At 37.3% G+C, this 18,434-nt stretch overlaps 1 protein-coding gene across 1 annotated transcript in view; it reads right to left on the bottom strand.

Moving 5' to 3' along the window:
• Positions 1-695: 695 nt before the first annotated feature.
• LOC124555496 (RING finger protein 11) overlaps positions 696-18,434 on the bottom strand; it is a 36,220-nt gene continuing 18,481 nt past the window's right edge. Inside the window, exon 4 of the mRNA XM_047129421.1 lies at positions 696-1,429. Coding sequence (XP_046985377.1) covers positions 1,255-1,429 — 175 coding nt within the window. The 3' untranslated portion in view covers positions 696-1,254. The remainder of the gene's footprint in view (positions 1,430-18,434) is intronic.

The following is an 18,434-nucleotide window of genomic DNA, read 5'->3' as shown; positions in this document are numbered from 1 at the left end:
TACAGTGGAAAGGTATGGCGGTCCTCACCATTAAAGTTAGTTTGAACACTCCAGTTCACTACTAGACCCGGTCCTACTGAAGGTGGTATGCCCTCACTTTCCACCAGTCTTTGGACTGATTTATCCAGCCAGTTAGTGAGGGAGCTACTGTCGAGTACAGCTTGACGGATCTCAGCTGATTTATTTTTGTTCCTGCATTTAAATATAATGACTTGACACACACTTTCCATAAACAGAGAAGGCTACTGTAACCACAATCACTATTCTGCAGAGACTTATGTAACATTTTTCCCTTTCAGTTAATAGTGGCTAGCAGTCACTTGATGGAGACTGTTGAGAACTGAAATTGATTTTTCACAAAACAAAAATACATACATACCATTTGTTCCCCAATAATGCAATATGACAAAACCGTTTCATACTGGTGGTGATATGCATGGTATTAGCAGTTTAGTTGCGACTACAAAGATCATTGTCATGCTATGTAAGTGACAGTAATAGTATTCTTTCTCCTTCTTTCCATTACATATGCTAGATTACTCACCTTTTTCAATAATCTGTAATAACAAATGTTGCTAAAAGAAGATTTTACAGCACAATGTCACCATTTCAACTAAATGACAAATATACACCAATACTTATTCAAGATATATAAAACACCAATCTTTTTCTTTTTTGGTAAAATAATTCATTTAATTTCCCCATTCCATTGTGTGTGTGTGTGTGTGTGTGTGTGTGTGTGTGTGTGTGTGTGTGTGTGTGTTTGTGTGATGTTTTTACAAATAACTTTTTAACATACACATAAAAATTGATATTTTGTCCAAGCATAAAACTGTATTAGAACCTCCTGTTATTTCACTAAATGTACCAGACATAATTCTGTATTTTTCTGATTTCACATATAAGTTACCGATTTTTTTACTTATAACCATAAAATGTGAAAATATAATTATTATTGTTATGATTATTATGATTATTCATATTTATCATTATTAATTATGTATAAGCCAACTATTGATCTGAAGGAAAGCAACAGAATACTTGTGTATAAAGACATTATCAGTACCCTGATTATTAACTTTCTTAGCACTACCTCATATTCACATCACAGCACAGTTCTAAATTTCAAATCTGCTTTATGCTTGTAAAAACAATAAAACAGTCAGTCTTGTGGAGTCACCTCTTCATCAGAGGTGCAGCATCCCTAAAGAGTTCCAAGACAGAGCACTGCTCTGAGCAAGAGAAACGTAAATATTAATTATTCGTTTCGTAACTTGTCAGTAATGCTGCATCCACAGGCTCCATACATGAAGGACACGTGAAACTCCTCATTAACCAATCGTCAATGCACTGAACATGATAAATATGCATACATGGCAGGTATCGTACTGGGTCATTCACATTAAATTCCACCATACAGATCACACATCTGAAATAAAAAATAATAATAATAATAAATAAATAAATAAATAAAAATGCAACAAACATTCCAAAATTATATAACTTTCTTGAAATTTGGATACAATTAGATGAATTTAATATAATGCAGTGTAAATAATCCCCCTCCCATATACTTCACAGCATTTCATGTGGAATACCTAACAAAGGTTTCAACTGCTGCCAAGTCCCTCCCAGACATGATTCCCATTAGTTCAATAGCTAAGACACCTTTCAAGCTGAAACACATTTGTTTCCTTAAAGCAAAGAATTTTCAAAGGAAATGTTAGTAAGGGAAAATGCATAGATTCTTTACTTATAACCCTTCAAATAATACGAGTGTCCATGCACTGGAACATTCACACTTTGAAGTCTAACAAAGGACTTGCAAAATGAGTGCTTGCAGCACCAAGAAAGTTTTAATTTATGTAAGTAGACACGATGTGTAGATTACAACTTGCAGAATAGCTGTATTATTACCATTTATCTCGTACTTCACAAACATGTTCATGTTGTTCACATTCATGATACAACAGAATTTTTTAGGCTTTTTGTAAAGTCTGTGAGCATGTAGATCTCTGCAAGATACACGATACAAGAAAAGGGATTGCTGGTCACAGCATAAAACTTATGCACACAAATACTACGCAGTCTTCTGACAAACTACATTACAGCGACACAATTTTGTTACCATACAAGACTTCAGAATAACATTCTGTCGTAAGTTGCACAGCTATTTTTATTTTGCTTTACCAGTTTTGACAAATTAATTTGTCATCTTCAGAATCCTACAAAATTCGGGTATTATAAATCAACAGAGGGCTATACATGTATGTAAAGTATAAGAAACATATTACAGAAACTAACCTAGTATAGGTATAGCAGATGTCAACTTCTTCACAGATTCATTATACCATGATATGTTCAAAAATGTATGTACTGTATGTGATTACTGTAAAAACAGGTTGATCATTTACAGTAAATGAATCACATCTGTGGACATGTCCAGCTGTTGCACCACGAGCAAGGAGCATATATAAAAAGTGTAACTAAGGTATGTCATTTTGTAGGCTTCTAAAGACGACTCATTTGTTGAAACCAGTGAACCAAAACAAAAATATCTGTGCAACTGACGACTGAATTTTATTCGGAAATATATGCTACATTTGCTGAAAAATAACAGCTATAAATAAAATAATATTGCATAAGAGTACTATGATATCTGCCAGGAGGAGGAACCCAACTATTTGTAAGCAACATGCATCAACAGCGTCAAGAAACTCTTGTTGATAATGCGAACTGAAAAGTTCATGATCATGTAGAACAGTGTGTCTTGATTGCAAAATGTGCAACACTACCTATGGTTATCAAAATGCTGATAACCCCTCAAATATGAGAAGTATGGCATTTAGCCACTCATACAGCTACAATTAAACACAAAATAGGCACATACTGTCCTCACATTAATTTTATATATGTGAGATTCTGAATGAACAATGAGATATTTAGTTCCATCAGCAATAATAATGGAGGGAGCCTTGACGGGCTTCTCTGATCAAAAACTGGCCACAAATGCTGCACAATATCCAAAGGAGGAGACTGGGTGGGCCAGGAAAGACTCTGGAAGTCCATCAAGACATACCTAGAGAAACTTGGCAGTATGTACCGTCAAACGGGGTGATTTCGGACACCGGGGCGAAATCGGACAGTATGGCTTATTTGCTCTTTGCCCCTGCATAAAAACAAAGAGTTACTTATTTTATCGCCCGTGCGCCAGTTATTTTAAGCCCAAGATTGCATTTATCGCTTTCCACAACTTTTATTTTGCGTCACTTGTTACCCTACGTGAATAACTGACGAACAGTCTCAGTGTTAAAAATCCACACATCATCGTAAAGTGGAAACTTTCTATCGTTGAGTCAAGTGGGAAGTTATTGTAACCGTAATTGTCGATGCGCTCCGTAGCTAACAGCATTGTGACAATTTCTGTACAAGTTTGTCGAGTTTCTCATGCTAGGTTATAAAATAACGACGGTTTTTGTAAAACTGTGTACTGTGTGGGGTGATTTCGGACAATGCCAAGAACATATAACAGCAGGAGAGGTGCTACAGTACGGTGTAATTATGACCTGGAACTTTTAGATAAAGCTGTTTGTGATATTCAGAGTGGTAAATTATCGTACAGAAAAGCATGTCATTTGTACGGTATAATCAACCCTAAAAAAAGGGGGGGGGGGGGGGGGGGAGGACAGCCAGTGCTAAATAAAGAAGAAGAAATGTTGAAGCAAGGTATCTTGAGCACATTGGCGATTTCCCTTCAGCGGAGGGGAGGGGGGAGGGGGGGGGGGGTGGCAGGAGAGGACAGCCAGTGCTAAATAAAGAAGAAGAAGAAATGTTGAAGCAAGGTATCTTGAGCACATTGGCGATTTCCCTTCACTAAATTGGGTATAAGATATTTAGTTAAAGGCTACCTTGATAAACCTGGCCGAAAAGAGAAGCAATTTCATAATAATTTGCCAAGAGAAGTATGGATGCATTCATTCCTCAAGCAACAGTCAGAAGATCTTTCCGTTCGCTTAAGCGGAAATATTAAACGAACTCGTGCAGAAGTGGACAAAGAGACTGTTAAGATGTTTTTCTCCAACACCAAGGCAAAGCTGGAAAATCTCCCACCACCTAGCAACATGATCAACTATGATGAAACCATCATTCCGTATCACTTATTCTTAACAAAGGGCTACCTTAAAATGTGTAAAATGTCACCAAAATCAAATAAAAAGCATGTAGAATTAAAAAAATAAAAATTAAAAAAAAAAGGGGGGGGCAGTAATTGTCCGAATTCACCCTCTATATTCTGTAACTTCGGACAGAGATTTAAAAAATACACGTGTCCGAAATCACCTCAACTCATAGGGTGACTTCGAACACTTTATTTAACTGCCTCAGATAAATATACCTACACATACACTTTCTGGTTCTGGGATATTTTATTCGTTACACATATACCTGACTACTTCCATAACAATCAATTTAATCTAACAATATATACCAAAGTTACAATCAAAATAACAACAAAACCGTCCGAAATCACCCCGTTTGACGGTACTGGGGTACTGATGTCTCAAATGAGGACTTCGCTATAATTCAGCCTTTGAGAGAAAGACTATAACTGACAAAATGACATTAAACTTTTGCTACCTACAAGCTTAATGGTAAAAAAGGCAGTACATTGGACAAGTTTCTTTTGAGCTTGTCACACTAAGTTAACTTCTTGACTTATTGCACTACATTATTCTCTTTCTTTATGATGCATGACCTTGGTACTTACTAGCCTTGTAATAATACATCCTTGGTTATGATCAGACATGTATACATCACTACCCAGACATGCTCTTCAGTCTGCGTGTCTTGTGTCACAGATTGCAGATACAGATTGTTTGAATGTCAATAAAGCTCTCACGTCATTTAACGGTAAGTTAGTTTATGACTTTTTGTGCCTGTCTTTAATCTTGAGCAATTCCTGTCACTAAGGTTTGGTTATCGTCCATTATCACCACTGGGTGATGCTGTTTTTCCATGAGGTGTGTATGCCATTACCACCACTGATATTTTTCCTCTCAATACCTTGAATGCACTGGCAACCTGTTGGGCACTTGTTCCAACTAAACACAGTCCGACAATCTGCCTATGTTGAAAGTATGAAAGGACAACCATTTTCCTTCACCCTTCTCTGACCAGATGGTTGGACAAATATTTATTGCCTAACATACCGCAAAATATACTTCCTTTACTAAAAAACAAAGATCACTCTCACTGTTTTATAAATATTATTTATTAAAAAACATGGGTGTTCAAGTTGTTTTGGTAATCAGTTGTATACTTCATAATAGGGCACAAGTAGCTATTACTCCAACACTTTATAGCACTAACTTGTAGGAACACATATCGTGGAAGGAAATATATGTAGTAAATATTCTCTAAGTACAGAGTAGTTATGGTTCTTTTGAAATCATACAGATTTTTATGCCACTGACTTCTTAAATATCATTCGACGTATTCATCCTCTTTCCATTACTCAACCATTTTTGTAGGTATTGGTTGAATATACTTTCATTTTAGTAAACTGAATTCACTGACCAGCTAATGATTTATGCAGTGTATGCCATTACCACCAGGATTGTAAAATTCTGTCACTTCTTCTTGAGCTGCAGTATAAACCATATTCCTATCTGTGTAGCATGCTGGACTCCTTCACAATGCATTCTCTGTGTATTTAAAGGAGAAGGGTGCATCTTTGAAGTAAAAGTACATCATACTTGCAGTTGCATTACTGTTAATACCTTGGTCCTCGGAACACCCAATTAGAAAGAATGGAAGGCATGTATACTTGTGGGACACGCAGTCTCTGTCTATCACTGGCCAAACTTCCAAGAAATTCACTGTGTAAATTTAAATATGACTAACCAGTTCTTAACCTTATATACAAAAAAATAATAATTAATGTCAATTTGTCTGTGTTAATCGTGAATGAGCTCCGTGGCTGTGGATTGAATGAATTTTGAAGAAACACAGCAACCAGCAACTTTTTATATAGCTTTATTTGTGCCAAGACACCTTTTGGACTTGACCATGCATTCAACAGGGGTAATACATTTTGAAAAGATTTTATTGACTTCATTTTGAATGCTGCTGTTGCTCCACCCAAAATGCAGTCTAAAAATCACTGCAGTGGTGAAACATCAATGAACTGGGCCAATCAACATGGCTAGTAGCACAAAATGCATCTGAGCACAAATTAAGCTGTACAAAGCTTTACTTCTTCAAGTAATGAAAACCAGTGTCTCTCTCAGAAGACCTCAATCAGTGTCTCAATGCTGCATCTGATTTCAGTTAGTACAATATGACAAACTTATTACCAAAACCATTCTAGACATATGCCACTTTGACAAAGGGCAGATTATTATTATGCAAAGCCTGTGAATGGGTATCTCGAAAACAGTGAAGCTGGTCGAATGTTCACGTGCTACTGTTGTGAGCACATACGGAAGGAGGTAGGTGCTCCACCGATTTAGAGCAGTGATATGTGCAACAACAGACATTCTTTTCCCTGCTGCTCCCTGCAACATCATTAACCTCACTCAAAACTAAGGAACTTTAGAACTTTTGCAAATGGGTCCGTATATTATAACTAAATTGTGGACTATCAGTCATGAGCTTCGAGCCACAACACAACAAAATTATTCTCGGCAAATCTTAGTACTGATTTCCTGTGTAGAAGGCACTTAGTAGAGCTTCTGCACCCATCAGGCATTCCATACTGCAACGGATAGCACATTTGACTGCAGTGAAAGAGATCAAATGTTTGAATCCCTGAAGGGTCTTATATTTTTAAAAGTTTTACACAAAATACAGACTGAGGCAGTGAAACCGCACAGTTTTGAAAAAATCACCAATAATATATTTACAAAAAGAGTATAATTACTTCAACATGAATCTTAAGTACATGAGTGTAAATTAATGTTAAAAACAATCATTTTTTTAATATGGTGTCAGTAAGGAGGCGTCCTTGGTTTTGCACACATTGTCAAAGATGACGTTCTGTAGCATCTGCAATGTAATGTTGTTAATTTCCTGCCAGATTCGCTCCTTCAGATCATCTTTTGTTCTTGGTGGACTTTCCTCGAAGACTTTGCATTTCAGATAGCCCCAAAGCTGGCTGCTGTGGCCGAGCGGTTCTAGGCGCTTCAGTCTGGAACCGCGCGACTGTTACAGTCACAGGTTCGAATCCTACCTCAGGCATGGATGTGTGTGATGTCCGTAAGTTAGTTAGGTTTAAGTAGTTCTAAGTTCTAGGAGACTGATGACCTCAGATGTTACGTCCCATAGTGTTTAGAGCCCCCCCTCCCTTTTCTTTTATAGCCCTAAAGAAAGAAGTCTGGGGCGGTCAAATCTGGAAACCGGGCAGCCCAAGGGATATCACCATTCTTTCTGATTAGCCATCCTAGAAATGCGAGTTTAAGCAAATTGATTGAGACATTAGCGGTATAGCTTGTTGCACCATCTTGCTGGAAGAATGTTTCTTCATCTGGATCATACTGAACAATTTCAGGCAGACCAAAAGTTGCCAACATGTCAGAATAATGTTCAGAGTTTACCGTTACTGTGTTACCATGCACATCTTTAAAAAAAAAAGTAGGGTCCCACAACTCCACAAGAAGATATTGCACACCAAACTGTTGCTTTTTCAGAATGGAAAGGTTTTTCATGAAAAACACGTGGGTTATTTGCGGACCAATACCGGAAGTTCAGCTTGCTGACGTAGCCACTAAGGTGAAAGTGTGCTTCATCACCCATCCATAAGTTATGCACTCTTTCCCCATTTCTTCCGATAACATTAAGCATCGCTTGGCAAAAGTTTATGCGATGGTTGTAGTTGTTAGGTTTTAGGGTTTGCACTATCTGTATTTTGTATGGATGATAGTGTAGGTCAGTCTTCAAAATCTGTCTCACTGATTGATTGCTGAGACCAAGTTCAGCACTGTGCCACCTTGCTGATTTTTGCGGACTTCGTGCTAATGCATCGTGCACACGATCATTGTTCTCTGGGGTCCGGATTGTTTTTTCATTACCACCTATTTTCTTCGTCGTGCTTACAGTGGCTTCAAAGTTTTTCACCCAAAGAGGATAGTTTTCCTTGATGGCACGGGAGACCGTGGTGGTAGATTAAACTCAATATGGAAAGCGCATTGGACACCAACCACACAATCCGTGTTTTTATAATATGCTTTTACAGCAAACGCACGTTGCGCGCTTGATCAATGCTTCATGACTGCTGAAATTTCCACCTGTCTATATGCTCAAGGTCGTTTCCCGCACTTCCATAACCCCCCACTGCGCCCATCAGCCAGAGTCGAAATCATGCCATTTCACTGCCTCACCCTGTATGAAAATAATGTTAGCATGAACTGATTGAAGTAGTTGTTTCAATCATGGGATGTAACATATATAGTTTCACATTAGTCCAAGTCTGAGAAATGGACAACAGAGGATAAGTGCATTTAATTTGGGACCAAACATCACGTTTTGGAAATCATTACTAGTAGTGCAGATATCATCAGACTTCCACAGTACAACGAGGTGTAGGACTATGTGGATATACAGACAGATACAAAGTGCATACAACACGCAAGTGACACAAATGTAAAGGTTGTGATGTTTGTGAGTGTAAACTAATGTTAGCTTCTGAAGCGGATTTACTTCATCTGTATGTAAGATGATGAAACCTCAAAAGTTTAAACAATATGGATCCTAGCTAAACAGTATGAAGATAAAAACATTGCTTCTAATAAAGTAGAAAGTGTGTGGTTAAATTAACTAGAAAATGTCTTGTTGAACATGATGCGTGTGGACAGCGATTGCAAATGCATGTGCATGTAAACAGCAAGGAAAACACAATAATATCCTGTTTCTGATTCGTGTGGTGAAGTTTTGTAATTGTGATTTTGTTTTCATATGAGAGGACTGTCGAGTCGTTTTACAAATAAGTTAAAATGTTCTTTTGGGTCAGATTCGAACCAGTGGTCTATGAACATTGTCTTATAACATTTAACGGTTTACCATTCTAAAAACTGAGCTACGGAATAATTAAAGTGTAGTTAGGTAAAACGACAATTTTCACCAAGAGTTTACTTTTGCTGAATGACACTATCCTTCGTTGTAACAGCGCGAGAGCATATCTTTGAGATAAGTGAATGTTAACTTCACAGTGCCAGACACTTTTAATTAAGTTAGTGAACTTGTGCGTCAACATGGTGGCAATTCGCTAGTACAGCGCAACCACATTTTACGTATCTTCTTATTATCTTGAACACTCAAAAACAACTTTTCAGGAATTTTTATAGATGTATTTGTACAGTATGATACTACACACTATTTTTGTAACCCATTTCCCCCCAAAACATAAATTTCAAAACAAGACATCACTGTTAATTAGCATTATGATAGTAGGAGCAGTGAGCTAGCCAGTGATGTCACAGGCATCACGACTCGAATGGAGCGTTTTAGCAGGTGTTTAAATTATTTGAATTTCATTTTCATAAGAGAATACTGAAATTCAAAATGGAAAAAAAGCGTGTTAGGAGCATAGAATGACATAATTAATCATTTAAGACAATTTCCAGAAAACAGTCAAATACCCTTATTGCATGGTTGAGAAAAATCCAGGTATGTGAAACACCAACCTAGTGGAAAAAATTGGGTGTTTATGGGTACTGTTGTTTTTTTTTATCTATTTTTTTTCATATTGACAATTAAATAATTCAATTTAAACTCCTATTATAAATTTATTCAAACAGCTAACCCAGTTTTACAGCTACTTTATGCCTCTTTTCTTGCCCTGCCACCACTGCATCCACTGAGAGAATCTTCTCCACCTACAGGTTTGTTTGGTCAAAATTAATAAATACTTTAGGAGAGAAAACATGCGAGAAATTAGCGACGATCTTCACATTTCTGCATGCTTACAAAAACTGGCAAATTGTACTTTACAGTCCTTACATTTTTACATCAACTTGAAAGGTTTTTTTTTCTGGAAGTGTAAATGTTATTTAGCTGTGTTTTTATATTGCAAGAAAAGTTAAAACACAACATTAATAAAATAAATTCTTGTTACAGTAAATAGCTGCCTTCAATAAAGACGATGGCTCTTCTTCATTTGTTTAAGGCTAACTATGTAACATTCTGTATGTTAATTAAATTTAGTTGGTTTTATTGTTTTATTGGCAGATTTTTAAATTTTTGGGAGTGGTTAAAATAAAACAATTCTGACCAATTGTCAGTCACACACAAGTAAGTTTATTCCTATCCTGAAACTGACAGGAACATAACTTGTAAATTACAGTATTGTTCCATTTATCCACAACAATAACAAAGCAATGAAATCAATTTATCATCACTTATGTTTAATAATTTACATTATAAAGAAAGCAGAATAGTATTTTGTCATATAAATTTCATTTACATTCTGGAAGCAACTGTGCACATTGATTATTTGAGAAACATTTTCGGTCAGTTATGGTTTATTGATAAAATTAATTACTCTTGTACCTGGCATTAGCAATGATCCTTAAATGGTTAAAGTAAAAATGGTTAATGTGAGGCTTATTTCTGTAAGGAAAAGAAGAGTTCCACTATATCAATGATGTTCATAGAAGGGAAATTGCATTATCGATACTTAACACTGTAGAACATACACACTTCCGCCATGTATCAAAGAAGTTTACTGTTATACTGACGTAGTAAACGGGTGAAAAATCTCAAGGGGTAAATACTGAGGAATGTCATTTGGACATCCATCTGTTTTAAGAAGAACATTTCTTCATCGTGAATAGGTGTGTCTACATCTTCCAAATGTATGGCTAGGTCCAAATCAAACAAAGCAGATGGCCAATCTCTTACCAGAAAATTTTCAGAATCATTAATCAAATCAAGCTTGGTCATTCCTTCTCCTATGAACTCTCATCATTCTATTTGATAATTTCTTTCTTTTTATTGATATATGAATGGATATACATTGTATACGAGTGGCCCACTATCAGCTGCTAGCTCAATGGATCCAGCAAATGCCACAAAAAATACCTCCCCACAAGTACAGTGCCTCATACACAAAAAGGCTCACAGCATTCATGCTTCCCATGACAAAGCGGAAGAAGTGGTTTCAAATAAGAAATACAGACTTTTCAAGCCCAGTTAAGGCAATTATCCCCTATCACGAGACCTCAACATAAGAACCTGTGGTGGTGTCTTATGTTTTCATATCCCATGGAACCAAAGACTGTCTCATTGTCGTGTTAGTTACATTTAAAATTTCCTTAACAACTTTTAATATTATGCTAGTCACTGAAGGTTTGCTTAATGTTTCTGACTTGTTCCCAGCATTTTCTGCTGATTCAGCTGAAAAAGTAGCTACAGTTGACTAGTGGGTCATCCATGGTGAATGTTAATGTCTTCATTGTAGTGGCTCTTGTACTCTAATAATGTCATTAATAATTAGGGTCATGTAGTTCTTTATACCATAAGGATGGAGTATCCCAATACACCTGGTAACGACAGCCACACTCAATTCAAATAAAATGTTCTCGCCATCTTATTTTCGTCCAGTTTACACATTTACAAGAACATTTACAAGATAATGGACAACTCGAACACACTGAAGTAATGAAGGGAAAGGGTAACAGTACACAAATATATATTAAGTAAGGCATAAATGAAGTTTTGAAAAGAAGACTTCAGCATGTCTGACATTTTAAGTTTGTTTGTTTCATGTTCTATAGATCATTTTGCATGATAAATCACAACGATGTGAACTCAGTCATTTTACATTCACATCACCAATTTATTTATAAATACAGCTACATACTGAACATTTATAAGATTTTTTAAATATACAATATGAGTTAGTAAATCCTACCCACGACCTTTTACACAACAATAATAGAAATTCTTCTAGGGAATAGGAGTTGTCAAGGAGAAACTTTCTCAGTTTGTTTTTCCAATTTAAATTCTCATCAATATGGAACCCTACAAATTTTGAAGTTTCCAACATATTTATTATTTCCTCACACTGTGTCACATCATCATTGGTGTAGTACCCCTAGATGTGCAGAACCGAATATGTTGTATCTTTTTAAAACTGAGGTTGCGACCATTCACAGAAAACCAGTCAATGATACTTCCAAGAACAATGTGTACCATTTCTTCTGTTGTTTTATATATGCTTACAATGATTACAATACTAGCACCATCTGCAAAAAGAACTAATTCTCCTCCTTTTATACTAGATTGAAGGTGGTTTACATACATGAGGAACAGCAATGAACCTAAGCCTGAGCCTTGGGGAGCCCCATACATTATTTCTCTCCAGTCAGAATAAATGTCCTCAGACTACATCTACATCTACATTTATACTCCGCAAGCCACCCAACGGTGTGTGGCGGAGGGCACTTTAAGTGCCACTGTCATTACCTCCCTTTCCTGTTCCAGTCGCGTATGGTTCGCGGGAAGAACGACTGTCTGAAAGCCTCCGTGCGCGCTCTAATCTCTCTAATTTTTCATTCGTGATCTCCTCGGGAGGTATAAGTAGGGGGAAGCAATACATTCGATACCTCATCCAGAAACGCACCCTCTCGAAACCTGGCGAGCAAGCTACACCGCGATGCAGAGCGCCTCTCTTGCAGAGTCTGCCACTTGAGTTCGTTAAACATCTCCGTAACGTTATCACGGTTACCAAATAACCCTGTGACGAAACGCGCCGCTCTTCTTTGGATCTTCTCTATCTCCTCCGTCAACCCGATCTGGTACGGATCCCACACTGATGAGCAATACTCAAGTATAGGTCGAACGAGTGTTTTGTAAGCCACCTCCTTTGTTGATGGACTACATTTTCTAAGCACTCTCCCAATGAATCTCAACCTGGTACCCGCCTTACCAACAATTAATTTTATATGATCATTCCACTTCAAATCGTTCCGCACGCATACTCCCAGATATTTTACAGAAGTAACTGCTACCAGTGTTTGTTCCGCTATCATATAATCATACAATAAAGGATCCTTCTTTCTATGTATTCGCAATACATTACATTTGTCTATGTTAAGGGTCAGTTGCCACTCCCTGCACCAAGTGCATTGGTTTACTTACTAACTGGTTTACTTACTAATTCTTTTGGTTCGATATGACATTATCTATTGGCTGGCTATACGATCAACCACATAAAATGTCAATTTATAGCCGGCTGTGGTGGCCGAGCAGTTCTAGGCACTTCAGTAGGAAACCATGTGGCTACTACGGTCGCAGGTTCGAATCCTGCCTCGGGCAAGGATGTGTGTGATGTCTGTAGGTTAGTTAGGTTTAAGTAGTTGTAAGTTTTGGGGACTGATGGCCTCCGCTGTTAAGTTCCATAGTGCTTTGAGCCATTTGAACCATTTTTTGTCAATTTATCTAGGAGAATACTGTAATTCACACAATCAAATGCCTTAGATAGGTCACAAAAATACCAACCAGCACTATTTTATTATTTAATGCTTTTAAAATTTGGTGAGTAAACATGTAAATGGCATTCTCAGTAGAGTAACCCTTCTGAAATCCAAACTGTGATTTGCTGAGGATATCACTGTTGCTCAGGTGAGATACTATTCTAGAAAATTTTGGAAAATGACATCAGCAGTGGAACAGGTCGGTAGTTATTGACATCTGTCCTATCACATTACATATTTCAGTTAACACCGGGCTTATTATATGGGAACAAATCTTTAGTACTCTATTGAAGACACCATACATACCTGACAAGATTTAATTTTTGAAAGAATTTATAATTTTCTTGATTTCAGAAGGAGATGTTGGTGATACACTTTTAAGACTGAATTTTATGGAGTTACTTTTTTTAACATACTGCTACGATTTCTCTCTTGAACTGTTTGCACTTATACTTCCTGCTATATTTATGAAACGATTATTAAATGAATTTGCTACTTGTGACCCATCATTTATAGCCTTTCCATTTAGTTTAAAATGATGTTATCTTACTCTGTGGTTGGTTTTCATGTATCTTGTTTCCTTACATTCCATACAGCCTTAAGTCTGTTGTCAGAATTACTGATTTCTAGCATATTGTGTATGTTCTTTGATTTTTTAATAATCTTTCTAAGTAATTTTGAGTATTTTTTGTATGTACAACTATTACAGTATCTCTATTTGTTCTTGCCAACATAAGCACTTCCTTTTTCCTTTTAAAATATACTTCAGTGCCTCTAGTGATCCATGGTTTTCCAAATGCCTGTTCAATGTCATTTAGGATTAGCTTATGCAGATAGCTATTTCCAAATAACTGTATAAATTTATCATATAATAAGTTAAATTTCATTCTAACTGTGCATCATGATTTAAGAGAGCATTTTTTACTGGATATGGTTTTTTTTTTCTTTTAGCTTCACCAAAGAAAGCATTGTCAATCACGGTTCTACTATCTTCATCCACCCATGTTGGGAAGTTAATTAATGAGATCAAATTGTAGGATCCAAATAAGGTTTGGAAATCATTTTTCCCATCAGAATCCTTTAGAAAAAAAACTAAACTGAAATCCCCACAGACTACTTATTGCATTATGCTGTCTGACAGATAGCACAGTAAGGAATCCAGATTACTCATAAACAGTTCCAAATTTCCCAATGGGGATCTATATACTGTTACAATTAAAATTGAACTATTTACCTGCATTAATTCACAAGACAAGACTTCTACGTGCTGATCACTACAAAATCTATGTGCCTCCATGTTTTTGAACTTGTGTTCTGTATTAATATATGTAACAACTCCTCATTTTATTGCTTTAATTCTACATGAGTAAGTGTAATCTTTTATACGTAACTTGTCTAACCCTGTGGTTAGAGCTCTCTAAATTTTCCAAACAGAAAAGAAACTCTTCTATCTTATTACTCAATGCTCTAATATTTTGATGAAATAAGTTAACCTTACTTTTCTGTGCCTTCTTAAGCATTATGTGGGGCTCTTGTGTTATTCTGATGTCTTTCAAAACTGGCTGTCTGAATCCAGAATCAAACCTAAAAAGGGCACCTCCCTGACACTTACAACCACTGGGATTTTGCTTTGTTTGGTGGTGGCTCCATGTATATTATTGGCAAGAAGCTAACCCAACCTATCTTTCCCTCTCCTATTCAGGTGTACACCATGTCTAGTATATCCCAACCCCCCCCCCCCCCCCCCCCTAATTGTCGCAACAGGCATTGCACTCAATGTAATGTAAATAGACTCAACAAATTTTACGAGTAGATATAACAAACAGAAAGCTTTTCTTTCTGTCAGAATGGTTTCATGTAGTAGAAAGATGCATTTACAAAGTCTAATCAAACACAGATTTTTTTACTGCAGTAGCATCATTTAACAGTAGAATACTTTAGCCCAAGTCAATGGTTCCTAAATTTTTGGACTAATTTCTGTTGTGTTTCTTGCAACAATATTTAAGCTCTACAGAGTTTTAAGAGTTCTGTGCACCAGGTTCACTAATTTCTGTTGTGTTTCTTGCAACAACATTTAAGCTCTACAGAGTTTTAGGAGTTCTGTGCACCATGTTCACCGAAATAAGCAAACTACAGTCACATCTGGGGAGGGAGCACCAGATTTTATTCTTTCCTTGTCTCAAAACTGGCTTGCAGTATTTTTTGCAATGACTCCTTATTTTAAGTCAGAGTATTTTCTTTTGCTTTTGCTCACACTGTCTCCTATGCACTGAAAGCTTTGTTTCCATTGGCCCACTTGGTTACCTGTAGTTCTTTCATTTTAATTTTCCATAATCTCATTAAGTATTATCTTTTTCCTTATATTTTGCTTCTCTGGCACTTTTCTCCTCCCTAGACATGATTTATTTCTTTTCATAGTATATAAGCATTCTTTGCTTCTCTTATTACTCTTAGATGACCGGCATTTCTCCAACCTACCTTGTTTCCTAAAGACTATTTTATTTCTTTTCTTTTCTACCTGTTCTTTGCCATATTTATCTTCCCATCAATGTTATCTTTTCTTTGTTTTGGTCAGCAATTCGTTCCTCATATACTTATGGCCTCAAATTTATGCCCATTTTCACATAACACAACTCTGGTTTATTATACGGGGCGTTCAAAAAGAAACGAGCTGGAAGCATAATTACAGAAACCAGTACCTGTATATCAGAGGTATTGACCCTGGCTGTTGAGACACTCGTCTCACTGTGACACAAGGCAGTGAATGGCTGTCTCATAAAATTCCCGAGGCTGCAATGTGAACCAGTTCCACACTTACAGCTGGACGTCGTCGTCCAAGGTGAATCGTTTGCCACTATGCTGACATTCTTCTTTGACCAAAATGACCCCCTTCTGATTCACTTCCTGCAGCATGGGACAACAGTGAATACCCAACATTACTCACAAACCTTGACCACCCTTCGCCAAGTGATCAAATCAAAACGACCAGGCAATCTCACATGTGGGGTCATTCTGCTCCAAAACAATACAAAGCCTCATACGGCCAACACAGTCACAGCACTCCTGCAGACATTCAAATGAAAGGTTCTTGGCCACCCTCCATGCAGTCCGTTTCTCTCTCCCTGTGATTACACCATTTTTGGTCCCCTTAAAAGGGCTCTGAGGGGCAAACAATTCCCCTCAGAAGACAATGTCCAGCTGTACGTGTGGAACTGGTTAACATCGCAGTCCCAGTAATTTTATGAGACAGCCATTCACTGTCTTGTGTCACAGTGGAACAAGTGTCTTAACAGCCAGGGTCAATACTTCTAACATACAGGTACTGGTTTCTGTAATTATGCCTCCAGCTTGTTTCTTTTTGAATGCCCCTTATATATCGCATGGCGGCAAGAACAGTGACAAAACCCAAAACCTGAGAAAAATCAACTTAAAGAATTCTATAAAACTCACAGTGAAATTGCGTAAGCTTTCCTTTTGATTTCAAGTAAGAATTTTTGATAGTTAATTCCATATTTTACACAACAGTAATATGGATACATAATCAATTTTTCTCAAGTATTGCATTTCTGAGTTGTGTCACTGTTCTTGTCACGGTGCAATCTGTAAGTCTTCTGGTAGGCCTCATCCAAGATGTGGAGGAAGCCTCGCATGCGGCTATCAAGTGTGCCGAGTGCAGCTGTCGGAATGTTGTGGCTCACATCAACACCAATGATGCCTGTCGCTTGGGTTCCGACGTCATCCTCAGTTCATATGGGTGGCTAGTGGAAATGATAAAGTCCGCTGGCCTCATGCAAGGGATGCAAGCAGAGCTCGCAATTCGCAGCCTTGTTCCCAGAATTAATTGGGGTCCCATGGTTTACAGCCGAGTGAAGGGTCTCAACCAAACGATTTATTGACTCTGTGATGGTCTTGGCTGCAGATTTCTGGACCTGCATTATCGGGTGGAGAGTTGTAAGACTCCTCTTGATAGGTCAGGGGTGCACTACACAAAAGAAGCAGCTCTCGCTAGTTGACACTCAGATAGTGAAATCAGACCACATTCAGAAAGTCAAAATTTTATCAGTAAATCTTTAAAGTATTTGTAATAAGGTTCCCAAATTTACTGCCCTCTAGGAAATTTGTCTCACTCAAATTATTCTCAGGACCGAGAGGTGGCTGAAACCTGAAGTGGAAAGCTCCAAAATATTTTGCAAGTCATGGAACATATATCGGAAAGACAGATTAGATGCCACGGGAGGGGGGAGTGTCCATTGCAGTCAACAAAACTATGGTCTCTTGTGAGGTCGATTTTGAGTGTGACTTTGAAGTTATCTGGATGTGTATAATGTACAATTGGTCTACGTGAAATAAGTTAATTGTTGGATGTTTTTATCAGCCACTCAGTTCCGCCATAAAAGTTACCCGATGATGCCATGAAAGTTTTACAGACAGTCAAAGAAAAACTATGATCAGTAGCATGGACAATGCAATATTAATTGCAGACAAGTTTAACCAACCGAGAATGGACTGGGACATCTATAGATTCATTGAAGTATGGACAGGCAGTCTTGTGAAGTGCTTCTGAACATGTTTTCCAAAAACCATCTTCAGCAGCTAGTTCGACAGCCCACACACAATGGAAATATTTAGAAATGTAACAACAAACAGGCCTGACATTATCAGTGGTGTCAGTATAGAAACAGGGACCAGCGACCATGATATCTTGGCGACCATGGTTACTAAGGTTAATAAATCAATCAAGCAGTCTAGGAAAGTACCATACAAAGGATCATACAAACATACTATCATTTGACCATTGCACAGACTCCCATATGGAAGACATAGTAATAGACATCTCTAGTACAAGAAAAGCAACTAAAAGAGTTGACAACAAATAAGTCACCAGGTCTGGATGGAATCCCAATGCAGTTTTACAAAGAGTACTTTATGGCATTGGTCCCTTACTTAGCTCACATATATCATGAA

The sequence above is a fragment of the Schistocerca americana genome, chromosome X (assembly GCF_021461395.2).
Source record: "Schistocerca americana isolate TAMUIC-IGC-003095 chromosome X, iqSchAmer2.1, whole genome shotgun sequence".
NCBI lineage: Eukaryota > Metazoa > Arthropoda > Insecta > Orthoptera > Acrididae > Schistocerca > Schistocerca americana.
The sequence above is the reverse complement of the archived record's forward strand: the minus strand, read 5'-3'. Positions and strand labels throughout refer to the sequence as shown.